The sequence below is a fragment of the Amblyomma maculatum genome, chromosome 1 (assembly GCF_055883805.1).
Source record: "Amblyomma maculatum isolate TAMU_Amacu chromosome 1, ASM5588380v1, whole genome shotgun sequence".
NCBI lineage: Eukaryota > Metazoa > Arthropoda > Arachnida > Ixodida > Ixodidae > Amblyomma > Amblyomma maculatum.
In genome coordinates this window covers 249126778-249149136 of record NC_139344.1, presented here as the reverse complement: position 1 = coordinate 249149136, position 22359 = coordinate 249126778, and the positions used below count along the sequence as shown (strand labels likewise).

Genomic DNA, 22359 nt, shown 5'->3' with positions numbered 1-22359 from the left:
TAAGAGCAAGATTACACACGGTATTTTTGCGGTTATTAATATATTTGTGTATAGAAGTTACAAAGCAAGATTCTGTTGTTTAAACATTCTAGTTCTTACCAAAACACGAAAAATAAACTCAAAAGTGAAAGCTGCATTTTTATGGGCACAGCTAGCGCATTGTATATAAATTATCAAGCAAAACGTTTGTGTAGACCGTCAAGAAAAGGTGTGTATTAGTCGGCTAAAAGAATCCCTCTTATAAACGTCGTGTAGCGCCATTTCAGCCCATGCGGGACAATATATATAATATAAGCTTCTCTCTACATGACCGCAGGAGAGCCACAATTATCCTGTTTTTGTTTTTAAGGCGAAAGCCTTTCTAGGCTCATGGAGCGAAATCCGGTGCGTGAGAGTTGTGCGCGAGATCTGTCATATTCCGCGAGATGTGTTCTTGTCTCCATCTGCAATGCGAAAGGCAGAGGCACCCCGGTTCAATCAGGATCAAGCGCACTACAATAGGCAATTGTACCCTTATGCGACTCTCGCCCCCCAAATTGGCGGGGGTGACAGTAGGAGCACAATTCTCTATTATAGTGCGCAGGGGTGAGAGGCACTTAGGACTCCTTTGCCAATTTCGCAGTGCTGCAGATGTCTTGTGAGACGAAGTATAGTGAACGCGCGTCAATTGGAACGCCACGTGGCAGGAGCGATGGTGTACCGTCCAAACTCACACTTGCCGGAGGAAGTGTGACAGATACTGCGCCTTTCCTTTCCTGCAAACCAATTATAATTATATGTAGCATTGCAACGAACGCCTATAAGATGCAAACGATATGAGAGGCAAATGATAGGAGAAGCATGCTTTCGCCATTCTCCTCTTAAGATACTTTTCTTTTTTCGCCTGTTCATATCTATATGACTCTGAGTGCTGATCTGCACTTGTGTGAAATGTTTATCGTCAATTGTGTACCAAGACTTTAGAACTTTATTTCGCACAGCTGCGTGAACTGCCCATCCTTATGAGTGAAGTACGCAGCGCAAACTAGCAACGCGAACGCTACGCGTTTGGTACGGTTTCAGTGTACCCACCTCCGCGGTCGAGGCCGCTTTTATGCTTCCTGAAAATAATCATAGCTAAAGTATGAATCTTTTACAAAAAAAAAAAAAAAAAAAAAAAAAAAAAAAGAGCAGCTTGAATGGTTCTCCTAAGCCAAAATTTCCAACAGAGGACGAATTAAGAGATACATTTGATTTTATTATTTTTTATTGTTACGAATAACGCCCAATTTGTGCCGCCGTCATGTGATAAAGAAGACAGGAGAAACGCACTGCGCTCTTGATCGTGCGAACGCGCAACGAGCGCACGTACTGCAACGCTATTGTTTCAGTTTCAGTCTTCTCCATCCCCGCGAGGTGGCTGACAGGCTTTTCCGGTTCCGTCGATCTGTCAGGAGCACTGTTCGCGGTCAGGAAGCGTTCTGTATGTTATGGCGAGGAAGCTTGGAGGTAAGCCCTAAAAGCCTTCTTTTCTTGCAGTCTGTGGAATTAGTGGCCACAGAGGTATTGATTGCTGTCGTGTTGCTCTCTGCTGTATTCTACCTTGCTCTAACGCTGCGACTCTGGCTGTGTTGCGAAGACTAGGCCTAGGGCTTCTAGCAACTTCGATCAACGTTTTTTCAGTGGAATCTCCTTGCGCCTTTCCACGTCCACTCTGGTTATACGTGCGCAGTTGTAATAGGATTCGCTGCGCTACGCAATAGTTGGGATTGTAACGCGAAACTGTTTTCGCTGAATTCGAAGGTTTCGGTTTCGCGGAGTTCACGATATAGTGTGGGCGTTGACCTCATGTGCGAAGCAATCACAGAAAGCGAACGCGACTGACGCTGCTCAACAACTTTCACTTATCGCGTTTGAGAAATGTCGCTGCTCCAGGTCTTTCGCGAAAACAACGAACCCCGATATTTCCGTGCGCAGCATCGATTATGACGTTCTGCGCAGGAGCGGCACCGATCTTTTGTATTTATTTTCACAGGGTTTAAACAGCGACACGTTTGAAAACTGAGTTGCTACAAGCGCGTCTCTGTTTTCACGCTGTTTACGTAACTATGCGTGCTCGTTCGCTGTGCGGACGCAGGTGGCTTTTCGAAAAGAAAGTTGAAGAAAGCTGTCTTTTGGATCAGGTGTTTGCCGGGTCCAGTCGCGGCTCAGGGCCGGAAGTGAACAAGGCTTGGAAATAAACCGCGTTGTGCTAAAAATTGCAAATTGTGCCGTCGTGTAAAGCTTAACATAGCCTCCTGAAAGCAGTGTGCGGTTGCATCATCTCGATCGCATCATTTCGCAGTAAATTTCGCGTGAGCGAGGATGCATGAAATTCAAGTCAAGGAAACTGGTGGCCTGATTAACGGCACTTGGAATAGAATACTCGAGCGCGGTTTAATTCTGGCCGCGTACTGCCTGTTCTGGATGAAAGATGGGATGTTGACATTTTGGTATTCGTAAACCTCGTGAAATACTCAGTCCTCTGTGTTTTGTTGGCATGTATAACGTACCTGGCGAGTTCAAATTAGGAGTGCCTCATGTTGCCATATTTGTTTTTGCAATAAATCCTTTGGGTGCAGGGACACCATCCGAGGACACAGCTTGAGCATGTTCCTTTTACATGTATGTCGCAGTAAATGTAGCAAAAACGAAGCAAGCCAACAGATGACTTGTTAACCTTTTTGTGCCTGAAAAGCTCGTATTTGTGATTTGATTGGGGAAATGAAAAGCAAAAATACAACAGTGCAGAGAACAGGACAGAGCAGGGAACATAACAAGCAGTATGACCTCCCACATTGCAGAGAAATTTATTTGGCTTGAAAAAGCATGGGAGCAGAGCAGGAAAAAAGGCTGTAGTTAAGATTGCTTCCAATCAAGTTGTTGACTTTATCGTTACAAACAATTGTCTGAATGATGAGTGCATTTTCTCATCATTCAAGTAATTTGTGCTGCGTATTGATATGTGCGCATGCTCCTTGGACATTGTGTCTTGTATCCATTCAGTGTTGGCAGAAACTATCTGTTGCTGAGCTTTTTTACTGCAGTACATTTGCTTCATATTTAACGGTGCGAAATAAGCGTGAACCAAAGCTAAGAGGTAACAACACTGGTTACGTCTTTGCTCTGGCCCTTGTGTTTTTTATTTTTTTCTTATGCTATAAAATCTTACTAACTCTGCCAGTTTTCTTCTTATCTATATGCTTATCAAGCTTGATTTTCTGTGCTTCTGGTGGATAGATTGACGGTATGACCATTCACACACCACAGTATAGGAGATATACACTGGCACTCACGTGGCACCCAACTACGCAGCCGGCCGCCATACTTGTGGTGCAGGTAGCAGACGAACGCCTCCACTAGCATGTTTTCCTCGTGCGGTGCTTTCAGATTGCCTTTTGGAACTCTCGAACACGGGAAAATCGGCTGGCCGTCGCCGCGCGTTACAGCAGCAAGGAGCTAAATCTGAAATAAATGCCATTTCGGGTGGGCAGCAGTGCTGCTTAGCGCTGCTCGAGCTGAGGTCGAGAAACAGGTCCAATGACGCTGTGGACTGACTCTAAACGGAGAGAATGGTCAGGGGCAGCAGCGCTTCCGTGAAATTGGAGTCTGAATTTGGAAGCGATACACACTAATGATTTTTTTTTTTTACACAAAGGTAGCTGCCCACTGTCGCATTCCGTAAAATCGGAGAGTTGGATTGTAAAAGCATTATTGTTGGCACACTAGAGAAATATTTTGTACACAAAGATTGCTATCCACTATCGCATTTAATGGAAGCTCATTGAGGCACCAAAATGGGCTAAGTGCATCATGGTGGCTCATTTTTAAGCTTGACAATCGAGTGTGAAGCCGATACTCGGAACTCAGCGCTTTATCTCTGTCGTGTCTTTCGTGTTGACATCTGTAAACACAACGCACATACAGTGCAGTGATCAAGTTAAACTGGCTGGTTGCCGAGCTAAGCGGCGAGCTTGCATTATCGCCCTGGCGCAAGCATAGATTCCCAGCATGTGTACAAATAAAAAAAAAAAATCACCAGGGTGGCAACGATACCCCCGGGAAACGGCACATGTCCCAAGGACTCTATCATTTCAAGGTCCGAAACAGGACGAGGTCACGTATTTCATACATACAGCTTTTAGGAAAATTTAATTGGTGTCCATACTGAGCTTATCCGGGATGCACCTCGTCCTAAACGTTCGCAGGTAACCCCTTGGGTTAACTAGCACTATGTCTCGGTCACATATGCAGAAGAGATTGAAATCAAGGCGTCGCAGATATGTCTAGAGTAATGCAAGAACCTCCCGTAGACCCGGTGCAGAACTACATGCGGCTTTCGGCATTCACGGAATGGCTGTTGTCGCCATTGTCCGAACTTTCTTTTTGGAACAGAGGGAATCCTAATTTCACGAACAACGTTCGTCGCTGCCCGATTTCCGATGCATGCAGAGTCTAAGGGACATGAATGTGGCAAGCGAGCCACCGTAACAAGACGAAAGCACGCTTTCGGAGCAGTACTGGCAGGATTTAGTCTGCTACGTGCACCACAAAAATGACTGGCGGCGGCATAGTTAGGCGCCTTGTGGTCTCAGTGCATTCCACCTGTATACCATAGCGTAAGGAAATAGTGCACACCTGACTGATGAACATTTTTGCTTGTGATTATTTTACACATTAGTGTGCTTTAGTTCTACTTCCCTTATTGGTGCTGCATCTCTGTTATATTAAGGACACTTGTAAGTGCTACCTATGTGGCACTGAGGTAAGAAACCATAGGGCATAGTTCTACTCTCAACTAGTATTTTTTTACTGCGGCTTCTTTATTTACACGTATATATGTAAATCCAGACCACATGCTCCATGCTAGCTTTTGGGCAGGGCGAATTATGCAGATGTCTTTCTCATTTTCCGAAAGCCGCTCTCATTTGCAGACAGGCTGACAGACTGATCTTTCACACATCTTCTTAGTTTAGATGTGAAATGCTTCCACTACATCCTGTGTCACTCGATCTCTGTGAACACAACACTTGCTTTAGAAAAAGGCGGTGCATAACTATCATTGCACTCGCGGCACTTCAGACAGTGACTACCTGTCTGCTTTTTGTGCCTGCTTTTTGTGCGAGTGATCAGTGCGCATGCAAAACCCTAGCAGCTCAGGATGGAACCAATCTGAATGGCATTGCTCGGCACCACTCCCATAGGATACACATGGGAAGCGGCTGTAGTTTTCTGCTGGGCTGCCTTCCAGCGTGATGATGCCATACCCTTGTGCAAAAGCCCAATTGCTCAAAGTGTCATCATTACTCTTGCAGTTTGCATTCTCTGCACCTTCTGTGATGTGTGTGCCTGATGTGCACCTTCTCGTATCACAGTGGGACTTGATATATCACTCAGACTTTGTGGATGACAAATGACTCTACGTGCTTGACAGCACATTCCCCTTTTCCTTTCATCCTGCCACCCTCAGACTTCCTTTCTATTTATGAGCATGTACAATGTAGTTTTTTAGGACCTTTAAAGATGGCTGCACTGTCATATCTTTTGCCGTGCAAGAGCCACTAAACATACTGTGTTTGTCTTCCTGCTTATGCCTTTTGATTTTTAGCCACCGAATAATTTTCTCACTTGCTTTGCAAATAATGTGACCAGTCTTTCTACCTGATAGCTAATGCTTTCTTTGTTTCATGAAATGAATGGACTTAAGGCATGACACGGCAGTACTGTCCTTGATTGCCAACAAAGTCAGCAAATAAGAAGTAGACAAGTAAAGCCAACAGATTTCAACCCTAGATGGAGAAACTGCAGTTAACCTTTGTTGGGGACCTTATTCGCGATCATCAGTCAATTCTTAAACAATTTAATACGTTGACGACCATCCGGCGTTGCATGATATCGTTCCATGTAATGTCCCTAGTGGGCTTTTGAGGTACCAGTGAATAAAAAAATAAAGTATTGCAGTTGTTCGTTATGATTAAGTTGTCTATGTATCAGATCGCTCTTTTAGATAAGCCACTTGAATTCTGAGCTATGGTTCTGTCAGCAAAGCTTAAGGAAATGCTAAAAAGAGCCATAGCTATGCCGGACTTTGTGCACACACCTTCTTGCTGCACAGAAAAGAGGTGCTTTTGACTAATCACAGTGGACTTAAAACCAAAGAAAGTATCTGCAGGGAAGTGTCAAGTATATAACATACTTGAGGCTTTCCTTGATATTAGATATATGTGTCACTGTATCGGCTGCAGGAGATGATGGGTCAGAACAGGCCGCAGGATTCTTAATCACATGCTGACTTGCATGAAATCTGTGTACTTTTTGGTGGTCATATGTTAATCTTCAAAATTTCAAAACGAAATGATGGGGTGCAGTGGTCTAGTGGCTGTATTTTGCTACTGTTGAGCATAAATTTATAGGTTCGATCATATCCACATGGAGGCGGAATGCAAAAGAGCCTGTGCACTGAGATTGCAGTCAAATACTTAATATTGCAGGGATCGTGTAAAGCCATCGTGGCTATGCACAAAAAGGACAACACCTAGCCAACTAGCCCGACAACAACTCTTATTGCAGGGAGTCAAAATTAAACCGGAGCCCTCCACTGCAGTGGATCTTGCAGCTTGGGCATGGCTCTGACATGCAGAAATCTATTAATTTGAAATTAATATCAAACTCCTCAAAATATTTGGTATTGCTCATGGATGCACTTATGTTCGTTTTTTTGGACAGGTAACCAAATAGTGCCACATCTATGTGTTAAACAATGTGATGTGATGAATAATTGCTTTGCCTTTGTTGAAAGCTGACAGTTCATTATGCTTTCTCCTGTAAGAATTTTATTGAAGCCTTTTGTCGACTTGCTTCACTATTTTTTTTTTTTTTTTCTGTGACCTTATATCAAGGTTTATGCAAATGTTGTTTGTTGACAGAGTTTATGTCAGCAGTGTTGCAAAAAATGTTTTACGCTTATATTTTTCATGCCTTTACAGTTCGCTCAATTTATGACACTCACAACAATGTCGCTCTCGCTGATGGGGAGCAACATGGTCCTGAAGACCTCAAGGAAAAAGTAAGTGTCCAAAGCCACAGAATCAGCTACTGTTTGCTGAAAGGTATATAGACTCTGTGGAAGTGGCCTCAGTTGATTGATTCAGTTCAGGCCCCATTCCAAAGAGATTAAAGAGACAGCTAGCGTGAAGATGTTAAAATGCCTCCCATGATTTATAGTAGTGAGAAACATTGCTTTTCAGCATGAGTGCATAAAAAATAGCAGTATTACAATATCCTTAAAAGATAACTCTGGGAAATTTTTTAGCGTTTTGAATTAACAATCGAATTGCATTCCTTACGTCCCGCTTACACTTGCAACTTGCCGAGGTCGCGCAGCCGTTTTGATCAAAAAGGGACTGTCGCAAATGGTTGCATTAATCGAAAAGCGACAGTTGCAGGCCATTCAACCACTGCTCGAATTTCCAGCTTTGCTTCTGCTGGTCGCAAACCGTTAAACCAATCAGTGGCTCAGCTGATGTGAACGTAAGTTAGCTTTACTCTATGTGGTGAACAGTCAAGGTAGACAAGATGTAGAAAGTGACCCGGAGGTCGCATTTGCAAGTGTGAACAGCGGTCGCGCTGCGCGGCTCTCTGGTTGCATGAGACAGCCGGTCGCACGCCCTTCGCGACTCGCAAGTGGGAATAGACCCATAGTCTTCTCAGATTCTGATACAAAACACTGTTTCTTCAATACACCAAGTAGAAGTGTTTTCAAAGAGCAAAAACCAGAAAACCGAAATTGGTTTTTGAGCCAATGGTGACACCACTGACAGTGTCATGAAACCTGTTGTCTGCATGCTGTTTGGCTAAACTGACGACTGGAAGTGATAGGGGGTCGCCGTCTACAGTAGCCAAAAAGAAGCTCTCAATTTCATCCTTTCCCAAAAGCAGAGTGAATATCGATGGCTGTGCATTCAGTGACACCACAGAGAAGTTTCTGTGGCCTCTAGTAATCTCCATAACAAGGGCCACAAAACAAAAAATCTTCATATGCACTGCAACACGACTCCACCCCACTGCAAAATTTGGCACAAAAGACCAGAAAATTTTGGAGAACATTGTGAAAGTTTCAGTAAAATCTAAGCAGGTAGAAAAAATACTGGAGTTGACCTTTATATAATCGTGCTTGTTTAGCCTCTTGATATGTTGTGTAATGTAATATTGGCTACACATGCTAATAGTGAATGACATACCTCCAGCAGCCGTTGAGCTGTAAGGAGTGGAAAGTTACTTTGAGTGGTAGTTGGTCAGGTCTCTTTGGTTGTACAAGACCATACACAATTCTTGCAGACTGAAAAGCGTAGTGATAACCATTTGCGGAAGAATAACACTCAATTGCATTTTAGTTCTACTGCTGTAGCGATGAAAGTTCTTGTTCGTGGTCTCTTGATGTTGATGTATAATCTTGTCTTGGAAATGAATGGTAGTTAGTAAGCTTTCTGAAGCTTTCCTTCTAAGTAGACCCCTTCTATTGGTTGTGTATTGTGATCAGCATAGAGAAAAAGGAAGTCTTCTTTTCTGCTTTCAGCTCAGCAAAGTCAGGGAAGTGGTGCCAAGCATGAGCAAGGACCAGATATGCATGGCCCTGAGGACTTACGACTATGATGTTAATGCTACCATAACTGCTATATCTGAAAGTAGGTATTTTGTTGTCATTCTTGATACTTGTAAAAAAAGTGATTGGATTTACTTTTGCACATGTATGAATTTAAGGGTATGAATTTGGCAAAATGGAATGTTGCCACATAGCTCATTGTCGTCGTAATACTGGCAAGGAGAAAACTGGTATGCGTCGTCACGTCGGATGTACCCGTAGTTCGCATGCTCATCTTTAGGCGTCGGTGACAGACACTTGCAACATGGCTGCGGATGCTGCAGTAGAAACAAACTGGACAAGGTGAGAGGGGCCACCAGTTACCATACACCAGTGGTCACGAGGACAGGGCAGCTAAGCTGGGTGGGATAGGCAGGACAAGGAGCTCCTCATGAATAATGGAGCGGATCATGGTGGGCAGATCGGCCTCGGAGTTTGGCTTGGATCCGAGGTGTTTTGTGCCGCAGTGACTGTCAAGTAGCTGGCAAGTGGCACGAATTTCAGCTACCATGGATGGATTCTGGGCACTAGCACTGCCAATTACTCTCAAAATATGGCGACGCCTTCAACCATTGCGTTGTTGACTTGCCGAAAAAGGGTGAGGACGTCCTCGATGTAGGATGTGTAGGTCTCGCCCGGAAGCGCACGCACTTTTCTAGCCTTTTATGAGAGAGCAGCCAGACCAGCACCAACAGTGCCAAAGATTTGTCATTGGGACCATTCAGGAATGGCGTCCTCATGGTTGAACGTCTTAGCAATGTCACTTAAATGAAATGAGACATTATCTACATAGAAGCGTCCCTGCAATTAAAAGCGCTGGCTTGATCATACTGCTGTAGCCAGTCGTCCAAGTCATCACCTCAGAGACCGCCGAAAAGAGGAGGGCCACACTGACAGGGGCTTACTGACGAAGTAGGCTGGCTCAAGGGCTGAGGAATAGGGGCTGCAGGGGACGTCAGGTGCACAGAGGAAGCATGGGCACCTGTAGAATGCACGTCAGTAGCAGCAGGCGCCAGAACAGTAGTCAGAGCAAGGGATGCGACTCTGCTTGCGCCATGAAAGTTGATGTGCTGCCAACAATACGACCGAAACGGAGCTCCAGGGGGTGCCGCGTAGAGGACGCTGGGAACAAGAGATACCTCCACCACTTGTGAGACAGGAGAAGCCACAATTCATCCACACTTCTTCTTAGGACTAGATGACCAATGATGATGAACATGTTCAGATTAAGATGACGTTCACTCACAGTGCTTATGGAATTGTAAATACCGTATTTGCTTGATTCTAAGCACTCACTCATTTCACAATCACGAGTGAAGGGGGCACTTAGATACAAAAAATCTAAACTACCCCCCCCCCCCCCCCCTCCCCTTCCCTGTTTTTACATCGACATCTTGATGAGATGGGCACGAGAAGTAACAATTTATTTGGCAAACAAACTTTGCAAAAATCTTTAGCATATGCGATTGCAGTACGCTTGAAGTTCAAGCTGTGACAGTGCTCTTCAAACTCATTAAAACTTCCATTATGGATGCCAGACAGTTGAAACCAAACAGTAACACAGACCAGCAATGCCTGTGAAACCTGCAGAGACCTGCCAAGACCTGCTGAATAGCCGCGGATTCCGGGTCCGCGTGACAACACACACTAATAGAGTGATCGGGGTCGCTTTTGGCTGGCTTTTGCTGTCCTGTGCTGCCTGCTGTTGTGTATTGTGGGAACGCACCAGTACAAAAAGTGGCGATCGCGTCGCAGGCACCGTGCCACCTCGCGTCTTCAACGGCTCTGGCTCGACTGAGTAAGCAAGCGCTTTGGAACCCTTGTCTAAGCTTTCTTTCTTTCAAAAAGTGGCTGCTTAGACTCGATTGCAAATTTTTTTCAAAATTTTTTTTTGCGAAGTTAGGGAGCGTGCTTATAATCGCAAAAATATGGTAAGTGTACATGTTCTGTAACGTTTTTTGTGTTAAACTTATTTAATGTTGTGAAAAGCATGCTGCCGTGGAGCATTTTTATGGTGAGGAGATGTAGAACTGCTGCTCTAAACGGTGCCATGTGCTGTGTGATGTCGGTGCGTGTTAAGGACCTTAGGTGGTCTAAATTGACCCGGAGTCTTTCACATTATAGTGTCCCTCATAGCCCATGCATCACTCTTGGATGTTAAACTGCACATACTGCCACCATGACCATTCAAAGGCTGAAGCAACCATGAAGTGAGCTGCCAGTAGAGAAAGTGAGAACTTAGTTGTCTGGATTTGAGTTACTTTGTTGCCTGTGAGGCTTCTAGAGGTTGAACGAACTTCCGCACAAGTGTGTCAGCTACTGCAGTGTGCTCATAACTTGGCAATTTACTTACAATTGAGTGTCCACAAGACGGCGCTGACTGGGTTAAGGGCCGTACTTCTAGCAGCTGTGAAGCCTTGCAGCCTTGGTTGAAAGTATTCAGGCCACTTTGCAAAGGGTTTGAGCATTTTCCAGACTAGGTTTTGTGACGTTCGATGTTTTTACCTCTTGGCAGTAAGGAAGAGTGTGCCTGTCACTCATTACGTTCCTGAAGTGAGAACGGTGTTAGAAAATCCTGAAGGGATTTACATACCCGTCTCAGAGGTTGGAGTGATGTCCCCTGTTGTTCAGACATATAAATCAATCTGAGTTGAAGGTTGCATATTATTTTAAAGAAATGCATTACTGCAGTGATTGTACTAGCCATGAAATTAGGAGACGCCTGCTTCTGGGAAAGAGAGCAATGGTTAGCCTTGACCGCCTAGTAAAGAGCAGAGACATTAGTCTGCCAACCAAGATCCGTATAACTCGTGCTATGGTCTTTCCAGTTGTGATGTATTGATGCGAGAGTTGGACTGTGAAAAAGGCTGACCGCCGAAGAATTGACGCGTTTGAATTGTGGTGCTGGCGAAGACTCTTAAGAGTTCCTTGGACTGCCAGAAGATCAAATCAGTCGATATTGTCGACCATAAACCCTGACTGCTCATTGGAGGGTCAAATTCTAAAGTTAAAGCTCAGCTACTTTGGTCATCTGATGAGAAGAGAGGAGTCGCTGGAGAAATATTTGATGTTGGGAAAGGTTGAGGGTCGCCGGAGAAGGGGTAGGCAGCGAACGCGATGGTTAGATGGCATCCTCGAGGCACTGCAGATGAAGTTATGTGATGTTAAGAAGATAGTGAGAGACCGGAAAGCGTGGCGTGACATGGTCCATAGGGTCACGAAGAGTCAGACACGACTGAACGCCTGAACTGAACTGAACTGAAGTGATTGTACTGATGCTATCTCGGGAATATATAAGATGCAGTTTATAAGAGGGGCATAATTGTCTACCTCCACTTTCAGCCTACAATTACATTGTTTTTTTGGGACATTTGCTGAAATTCTCTGATTTTTTGGCCCCAAAGAGTTTGCTAGTACACATAAAATGAGTTTTGAGAACTTTTGGGAGGAACATCTGGAGCACAAGTGTATTCAGGTACTGCACATTGACTGTAGACAAGCTTTTGAGAAGCCCCAGGTTGTCACTGGCTATATAATATAGCTGTTGCTTAGCTGATTTTTTCACAGCCTTGTCATCATCTTGATAATGTTGCATGCTGCACTGCTGGGTTGGTAAGAAGCTCGTCTTGAATTTCTTTGCTTGTTTATAAGGTGCATTTGCTGTATCCTTGTATTAAGAATTTCCAAATTGTAAAGTCTCTGTGGGACACCGTAGCAGAGGACTCCAGATAAATTTAGCTATTGGATTTTATCCTATAACCTTAGGATCAGTAGCGGAACGCCAAAGCCACTCACCCACAGTGGTAAGCCTTTTCTGGCTCATGGATAATGCTGTATTGCTCAGAGGTCTGAATGCCTAACTGTTGAGTTGATCATAAATTAAGCTGTGCACTTAACTGTAATACACGCCATTTATGAAAACACTTTATGCTCTGACTAATTATCGGCTTAGAGTAGTTTCTGCATCACTAGCCATCACACATTTGTTCTGCTGTCACCATGCTGCTTCAGATCAGGCTGTGTGGCTTCACACCTGTTTTCAGTTTGTTTATTTTGTTTATTGGGCAGTTTTTATGGTGGAGCATATGTATGTTGGCTAATGTTATTGTAAAGCTGTCATATGGTTAAATTAGAAATGGCGGGAAAAGTCCTTTCATTGCACAGTGCATAACTGGTAGCCGTTGTCATTCGAACATTGTTGAAAGGGTAAGCCGGGAAATGGACTATGATTTTGAAGTACCTGGACTGCCTTTCTGGCAATGTGCACTTTGTTTTTGATTGTCTAGTTTGCCTCCAGAGTTGGACTTTTGTGAAAAGGGGTATGTGTATAGACTGATTTGAATGTTTTTTCCAGATGGACCTGAAGAGGCCTTGCGTGAATGGAACTGTGCTGGAAACAAGGTTAAGGTAACTACCTTACACAGTGGATCTAGGGGAATGTGACATGATCTGAGCATATTACAACAGGATAATTTTGCTTATGTTTCCTAATGTATCGCACATCAGTAGTTTCTACCACTTAAGCATTGTTTTGTCTGAACATGGGGGGGGGGGGGGGGGGGGGGGGGGGGGGGGGGGAATTTTTGCACGGCTTACAGTCCTGACTAGGCCTTGCTAATTTGTGTTCTAATGCGCTTGAAAGGCCCAGCATTACAGCAGTTCATGCTCACTTTCTTTTCTGCCATTAAGTTTGCTTCTTGATGGCAGTAGGTCTCTCTCTCTTCCAAGCCATAAATATCTGTGTGCTGTTGTGTTTTTCAGGGTGCAGCATGTCTAGCATGGGGCAAAGTGTCTATGAGTGCATGCTACCAGTGCTGGCATTAATGGCTGTAAATATCCCTTCTATTCAAGCTGGCAAACAAGAATAGGAAGAGGAAAAAGAAGCCAAAGAAGGACTCAGCTTCTGGATCTATGGTAGAAAATCAGGATGCTATTGCTGCAGGCGACAGCAAGGATGTGACTTTGGGAAAACTGGAAGAAGAGAAAGAGCATCTGGAAGAACAGTTTTCTTGCACCTCTCCTGAGGGTAGGTAGCCTGGCTATGTTAACTGGCCTTGCTTCATAGAAAAGTTTTTGTCGAGGTAGTGACAGGATTAAGATGTACCCAATTCACATGGTAGCCATGTAAAAGATGTGTGATTAGTGATCAATTCTGATATTGCCTTCATCAGAGCACCAAAGTTTCACCTATGCATAGCAAATGAGTTTTTCATATGTGAAAAAATGTGGAATAGACATTCATTTTCTTCTCCTGGGCAATTCTGAAAATTTCCCAGATGGCAAGTGCAAGTGCTGCATGTGTGTTGGCTCTCAATTGTACTGATTCTCTGGCATACCCCCTCCCTATCTTAACATTTATTCCCCCTTCTGAATAATATAATCAATCGTCATGATGAAGAAAAGTTCACTGATTGCTCATGGAAAATTGTTTTGTGACCTAGTGCATGTGTTTTGGCAGTTCATGACTGAAAAGGCATACCTTGTGCTTTTTGTGCTGGCTGCTTTGGTGTGTGTTTTTGTGTGAAGTGAGCACTGCAAAGATATGTCAGCACTTGATCGTAATCTATTGAGAAGGAGTGACTAACTGGTTGGCGTTTTTTTGAAAGAGGGGCAAAAGTAATAATCGGAAAGCTTGCAGAACAAAATGGCATTTTTCCTTATTTTAGTTTGGTTATTATCAATCAATCAATGTATTTTATTTTTCCAGAAAACAAGAAAGATAAACACCAATTTTTTTTTTCCCCCATCTGACCTTTGTGCTTTGGAGTGGTAACGGCATACTAGTGTGCTTACTTTCAGATGCTCCTTTGAGCTCTTACAAGCAAAATGGTAGTGAAGTGGAGAAGTACTCTCCAGTGTCCTATGGCTGGGGTGATGAGCCACTACCTGACTCTTTCCTAGAGGATGAACCCAAGTTTGAAGAAGTTGTGGATATTGAACCTAAAGGAAGGTGTGTTTGTAGTGGCCATCCTTTGCTAGTGCAATGAGCGAGAAACCTTTAATATGGTTTTTGTTGTTTGCATTTCTTTTAATGCTTATTTAAAATTCTTGCCACAGTTTCTAAATTATTTTTTCGCATTGAGCAGCATAAATTTATTTAAGGTTAGCATAAGTCATTTGCTTATCAATTTCTGCAGCACTTGCAATTACTTTGAATGCATTTGAAAAAAAAAGCGTGAAAAAGGGAAGCTGCCCTTCGTGTGGGGACAGCTTGTTTAATCCATTTACTCACATACGTATTGCATGTGTGGCGCGTACATATTCCAAACCGGTATTGTTATGCATATTAGTGTCAACATAAAATTGCGCACTACGGCGTCATGGTAGAAGCCAGCTCTATGTAAATGAGATGGTCCGAAGTTTGGTTTCGGCAGAAAAAAAAAAATGCAAATAAGGCAGGAAGTGAGGTGAGAGGTGGGAGGCTGAGCCTCCACATGAGAATTTAACCCCCCCTTTGATTCCGGCATCTATGCATACAATTTTGCAGCCTTAGTGCTGCTAGCAGGCGCACAAAGCTACGTAGGGGTCCTGGATCCATGCGTGAAAGGTGATTATGTGAGCACCATTAGGAAAAGTGTCTCTTGCAGGGGCACAGCACACTGTTCGAGAATTGAATATGTATACTGCTGAACGAGAGTTCAATAAATGCAAGCAGCACTGCTATACCTCTGCATGGAATTTTCAAGAGGATATCCTTAGAGTTCAGTATAAACGATAATTCGATATATATCCAGGATCAACTGTAAATGATTCATCGTTACTCTTTTTGAATGTTGAGCTTTGTTTGGCTGCAAGAATATTTTGCACCTGGTCGAGACGTGTTATTCTGTGTTGTTTATTGAGTGCTTTGGCTGATACTGTCACGATTTCACACTTAAGTTTATTTTTGCTGCTTGTTTAACTAAATGCCGCAAATTATACTTAATTCTCGACATTAGAAATTGCTAGAAATGTAGCATATTTTAAGCATGTCACCCTTTCAGTTAAATGATGGCATAGCAAGGTTTCACTTGCTGGTTGAAGCAATCACTCCGGGGCAGTTTATTCCTCTGTTTCTGGATTGTATGTACTTTATGTTCATCTTAATTTGGCCATGCTTGTAAATTTGCTTCTGATAGTGTAAGTTTGGCTGATTTTTCATGTGCATTTACCGACTGTGCATGCGCTTTATGATTACTGTTCGCCCGGTTTCATTACAATGTTTTGGAAAATATTTAAGAGCGGATGTCTTAAATGTCAAAGCTTCTTTTATATTCTTTTTTTCTTGCCTGTAACAGGCCTTTGCATTCGCACATCAGTGGCCGTTCTAAAAGTAGCCCTGATGTCAAATGTGGGGATGGCTATGGAGTGAGTGCTACATCCTCGGGCAGTAGTAGCACCCTTCCGAAGAAAACATGTAAGTAAAGCTGACACATTATTTGTTGAATGCAGTGTTGTGTTGCTCGATTTAATGATTTCAATTCTGGATATTGCCTTTCGAATGATGCTTATGCTCAGGTCATTCAGTTTTATGTGTGGCATGTGATTGCTTGTAGGATAAAAGCATTTTCTCACATAAAAGACTGGATTTATGCGTTTCGATGCCAGTAATTATGATGTTGAGTTTTTGGCCTATTTAGACTGCATATTTTGTGCATTGTGAATGCTTGTGAATTATGGGATAGACTTCTTTTGTGGTTAAGAAAGTTATTGCTTTGTTGTTTTCTATTAACATGACACAGGTGCACAACACTTATGGTGCTTGTGACTTAAGTTTTTTTTTGGAAGGTCCAAGTGCTTGCTTCCTTAGGTGTGTTTGTGTGTGTGTGGGTGGTTGACTATTATTTGGTTAATTTCTGCTTTCTTTGCTTTTGCACACAAGCTATCCAGGATGGACTTGGTACGATACTTTTGAGCTTGTGTTTCTGCTCGGGGCTCTGGAGGGATTATGCGCCTGATTTTCTTGCCATTGCTGCACTGTCTGTTTTGCAGGCCTTGAGAAATCTCTGAAGGATCTTTCTCGCCAGACTGTAGCACTTCAGAGGGTGCAAGTTCTGTTGGAAGAGCAACTCACGAAAGCTGAGAAAGCAATCAAAGCTGCATTTTCGGAAGTACAAAAAGCGTAAGTATTGTCTTCAAGCATGTACTAGATGAATGGTTTAATATATTTAGAACCAAAGCAATTGTTTTCTTCTTCCTTTCTGTACTTGTAGTTATGGTGGGAAGCAAATAAAAAAAATTGCTGCAGGATTTTTTGTTTGTTTGTTTACAGATGGGGGGGGGGGGGGTGCATTTTAAAAACAATGAGAAGTACATCTGTGCAATCTGTTCAGATGAGTTATACAGCAAGGATAACACCATAGAGCTTAATGATTAATGATTAGATGATTAAAATTAAGTATATTTAAATGAACTTCCTTTTTGGCTTTAAGGGGCAATATTATATTTCATTTCATTTTTTTTTATTATTATTATTTTATTTTATTACCCTAAAGCAGGGGTTCTCAAACTTCTTTGCTTGGAGGAACCCCAAAAGCCTTCAATAAGCCTTCAAAAGCCCCCCCCCCCCCCCCCCCCCCCCCTCGTGCTTCCACTTGCCAGCAATGTTGTCGAGTGCATTTTTGCAAAGAGAGAGTTGCAAAGGTTAAATGTTTATTCCACAGATTAATAGAAATACTAATGTGATGGGTGGTACTGCTTCCCTTTTAAGAGCAAGTCAAAGCGTGGCTCAGTAGCACTCAGAGCCAGTCTCATATCAGCTACCGGGTCAAGACTGCTCCTGTGCTCGTTCTTCAGATAGGCGAGGGCTGAAAATGTCTGTTCACATGCATATGTAGTTGAAAAGGGAAGCAAAACGTCCACTGCCCTTTCAAAGAGGCGTGGAAACAGTGGAGCAGTCCCCATACAAAATGTCACCAAGCCTTCACCATTAAATTTCTCTTTGAGAGCAGTGCTTGCCCTGAGCTGTGAGGATTCTCTCTGAACACAAGAAGACAGCCCGCGGAACCCAGTTTGAGAACCCCTGCCCTAAAGGCCCAAGGGGGCATTACATGGGGGGGGGGGAGAGAAGTCATAAAAACATTGTTAAAACGTTTCATAGTGTCATCACATGTTAACAAGCAAAAATGAAAAAAAGTGATATACAGAACTAACAAACAATTACAAACAACATTACATACGTAGATTAATGGCAACACGAGCACAAATCAGAGAAAAAAAAATAAACGAGCGTAAAAACTTATAACAGGCGCAGTTCTCAATTTATTAAGCATTTTCGACTAAGCAGGGAACATCGTTTCCAAGGCTTCTCTAAATTTTTCATGGTTTGTAAGGCAAACAATATTTTTATTTAGATTGTTCCGTTCACTAATTGAGAGATGAAGGAATGAATACTGTAACAAATTTGTCCGCGCAAAAGAAGGTTCCACTTTGTGATCATGGTCGCGGCGAGGAAAGATTTGAGTGGCTGGTTTTATTTTCTCGATGCTGTAATTTGAAGGGTTATAGTAAAGCTTGTGGAAAAATATTAGGCGATTAATTTTTTGCCTAATCTCTAAAAGCCGGAGACCTAACTCTTGCTTAATAAAGAAATGCTAGAATACGAGGAATATTTGCATGCAATAAACGCGCAGCTTTGTTTTGCAGAGATTCAGGTTTAGCTATTAGGTATGATTGATGAGGATTCCAGATAATCGAAGCATATTCGAGTTTCGGGCGTATGATTGTGTTATAAACAAGAAGTTTAGCGTCTTTGTTGCAATGGCGTTTCAATGTGCTAGTTCCAAGACAGGTTGGCTGACAGGTATACTCCTAAGTACTTGTGACTGGGTGTGTTCTCAATGGCTAGATTATCAATCGTATATGTGTAGTAAATTGCTTGATTACGTGTTGTGAAACGAACAAGTTTAATTTTTTTAATATTAATAGTCATCTGCCATTCAGAGCACCATTTGGTTAGGCGTTGTAGGTCATTTTCTAGTTGTAAACATTCGGTGAGGTTAGTCACAGAGCGATAAATAATGCAATCATCTGCAAACCATCTGAGCGAAGAAGTAATGTTAAGAGAGATATCATTTATGTAGATCAGGAATAATGTGGGCCCCAAGATGGAACCCAGGGGTACACCAGATTTTATTACCTGAAATGAAGATAGGGCATGCTCTATTTTAACGGCCTGTCGCCTATTGTTTAAATATTCCTCAACCCAATTAACCACTGTGCTATTAATGTTAATGTGCCTCATTTTAAGTAATAATCGTTTATGTGCTACGCGATCAAAGGCTTTTTCGAAATCAATAAATATCTGTTCTAAATTGTGTACACTGTAGTGGATGTCTGTGGTTAGCTCAAAGAGCTGGGTTTCACACGACCGCCCACGCTGAAAACCATGCTGGTTAGCAAAAAGTATGTCCTCACTGATGAGAAAATTTATCATTTGGGAAGATAGAATATGCACAAGTAATTTGCATGCTATAGATGTAAGAGATATGGGCCTATAATTAGTTTTATTATTCCTATCACCTGTCTTATACACGGGAACTACGTAGGCAATTTTCCAGTCATCTGGAACGTGTGCTTCATCAAGCGATTGCTGAAAAATGCAAGCAAGAATTTTTGCTGAATTGAGTTTTGTAATCTTTAGCAGCTTGGCAGTGATATTATCAGGCCCAGGGCTGCAGTACGATGGCAACCGTTCAATCGCTTTAAGAACACCTCCTGTGTTTATGGTAATGCTAGGCGTGAGGGTTGTAGTATGAGAACATAAGCTAGGTGAACATGTGGTTGATTCGTCCTGATAAACACTACAAAAGTAATCATTGAGTTCGCGTGCAACTTCCTTGGGCTCTAAATAAATACCAGAATCATGTTTAAGGTTCGGAAGTTCCCTCGAAGACGCAGGTTAAATGACCCTCCAAAATTTTTGTGGATTGGTACGCAAAAAGTTTGGCATATCAGTGTTATAAAAGTTGTCTTTGGCCTTCTCAATTTCTTGTTTGCATACCTTTGCAAAATCTAAATATTCGGACCAGTCAGCGTCAGTCTGACTACGTGAGGCTTTGCGGTACAACCGTTTCTTTTTATTTAGGGAACGTTTTATATCTCTTGAGAGCCATGGCTGATTATCTGTAATGTGAAGGCACTTTTTCTTTATATATCTTTCTTGTAGTCTTTTGAGTTCATCTCGAAATGTAGTCCAGTTTTTAGAGACAGTACAACATTTATAGCTTTGCAAAAAGGAATGACAAGACATATTGAATATTCAAGGCTGTCAGCATCAAACTTGAGCCCATTTCTTAATTGTTTTTAATCAGCAATGTGGTTTGAGATACTGAATTTCAAAAATATGCCTTTGAAAGCTTGTTGAGTTGACTTTTTTACATTGTACATTTATAAAATTGTCTCTCACATTCCTTATTCATCAAATACAGATGTTGTTTGTGTATTTGATGATATAGAAGTAGTTAATATGATTTTGGCTTTCATATGCATATTTTTGATGTTCAATATTTTGCACCATATTGCGAGTTAAATCTGAAACTAGGCTTTCCTTCAGTGTTGATGGCCTTGAATATTGAAATATAATATTGCCCCTTAAGGTCGCACATAGAAAAGCTGTTTGGTAGATTAATCATTTAATCATTATCCCCTGTCACGAATATGTTGTCTACCTTGTTGTACAGTCCACCTGCATAGATTACACAGTCTGTCTTGCAGGCCTCAAAATAAAGGCCTGTAAGCGCTAAATAAAAATCGCGTGGCATATTGATCCAAAGGATGCAAATAAATAGCCACTGCATTTCTGTCTGATGCGTGTGGAAATGAGTTATGCTGAATGTATTGACCTGATTGACAGTATGCGGCAGAACAGATATAAAATTCCTGCCTGACGCACTCCAGTGAAACCTAACCTCCAGAAAGACTTCATCATTCTGGTAGGTTTTCACAAAGTCTAAAATTGGGTGCATCTATTATTACCTGCCATATGTGGAATATAATTAACCCTTCATTTTCAGGTAAAACCTCTTCTAACCCGATTTTTCAAATTCCTTATCACTTTGGTGGAACCTTATTTAATGCCTAAAAGTACACCTGCTGAAAAGGTAGTTCCCTGGTGCACAAAGCTGAAGATGAAGACATCAAATAAAAATAAATGGTTGTCATTCTTATTCCAGTGAGGTATTTTCAATTTACTGATGATATTAAACCTTATCGAATGCTTGTTATTTATGATGCGGCTTGATTTGAGGATAAGTTTAGAAGCCGGAGGCCAGAACGATACCGACCAGACATCACACTATCATTATTGTATTAAATGCTGCCCAGGCTAACAAATCCCTGCTTCAGTGCTTGTGCATTTAAAATGATTGCTTTTGATGTTTGATAAATGTGACTGCAGTCTACAAAGACAGGCACAGAGACACACAGGCACAGCTCAGCAAATGCAAATATATTCACCAAACTGACAGTAATAAGAAAATCTCATTTTGTAGTTAGTACTTTCATTTCTTTTATGAAAATAATGGGTAAAAGTTCAGCATTTTATGCATCCTACAAAAATACCTCTAGCATATTGTCTTTTCTGTAAAAGTGGCATCACTTTATGGAAAGAAGAAAAAACTAACAGTGAGTGAGTAACCCTATCTGTACACAAATTTGAGCTTGGAAAAGACCAAAACTAGGAAACTGAGGGCCCATACCGGGAAAATATTATGCATTGTGCGTACTGAGTGCAATGAAATTAGGTGTGCAGTGTTACTTGTAAGTACCGTTGACTCGAAGATAGCGTATGCATGGATTTGCAGATTGTATGACATTATATTGAGTGGCTGGCAGGTAGCAAGAGGTAACATGGCCTTATTCAAATTTTGTGCAGCTTGAATGACCGACAGGCGCAGCTAGAGGATGAGATGGAAAAAGTGAGGACCGATGCTCGTAAGTATTTCAACATTTTGACATTACTTTTACTTTTGTGGGAAGTTTCTTTGAGTTCTTTGGAAGTTTGCCTGCATAGTTTATGCTGGATGTCCCAGTTAACTTCAGCTAAGGACTATAGAAGATGAGATATTTCAGATACAGCTGTCAGCTGTCTTGCAAACCACAGGACTTTCTTTGTCCTGCAATTGATAGGTAATTAAGTTGATTTTTCTAAATTACTAAATATTGATGTTTATACAATAAATGTGGTTTGCAAGTTGGAGATCACCTTCAGAAACGCCCATAATCAGTTGATCACCATTCCAGCTAAGACTCGGTTCATGCTGTTCAGGAGTAGCCATAAGTCGGTTAGTTTCGGTCCTACTTTATTCCTTGATCCATACAAAATTGTTCCCTCTCAGTGCACTGATTTTCTAGGTATTATTTCAGACCTTGCACTAAAGCTTTCATGCCGCATCACTCATCTGACAAAGCAGTGTGCATTTGGTATTCATGCGCTGATCAAAGCTCGCCCTTATTTTCCTCAGCACACACTGCTATCACTGTACTTGGCATTTGTACATAGCCACACCAGTTATGGTGTTGTTACTTGGGGAAACACTTACCCAATTCATATTTCATATGTGCAATATATCGAAAGCCAGACCATCCGTATTGCCACTAATACATATAGTTCCACCATTGCTGCATCGTTACTTCAAAACAGTTGAATATTACCAGTTCATAGCTTATTTCAGTGTACATTAGGCTCTGCTCAGCTGCCTTCTTCCAAGAGAAGAGGTACA

General features: G+C 42.2%; 1 protein-coding gene across 1 annotated transcript in view; it reads left to right on the top strand.

Annotated features, from left to right (window-relative positions):
- The first annotated feature begins 1362 nt into the window (after window positions 1–1362).
- The window catches only part of LOC146206191 (spermatogenesis-associated serine-rich protein 2-like), a 43813-nt gene continuing 22816 nt past the window's right edge, over window positions 1363–22359 (top strand). The window contains exons 1-9 of the mRNA XM_084590819.1: window positions 1363–1488; window positions 7005–7084; window positions 8594–8702; window positions 13014–13066; window positions 13511–13685; window positions 14459–14609; window positions 15937–16055; window positions 16631–16760; window positions 21513–21571. Of these exons, the coding sequence (XP_084446945.1) occupies window positions 1470–1488; window positions 7005–7084; window positions 8594–8702; window positions 13014–13066; window positions 13511–13685; window positions 14459–14609; window positions 15937–16055; window positions 16631–16760; window positions 21513–21571 (895 nt within the window). The 5' untranslated portion in view covers window positions 1363–1469. The remainder of the gene's footprint in view (window positions 1489–7004; window positions 7085–8593; window positions 8703–13013; window positions 13067–13510; window positions 13686–14458; window positions 14610–15936; window positions 16056–16630; window positions 16761–21512; window positions 21572–22359) is intronic.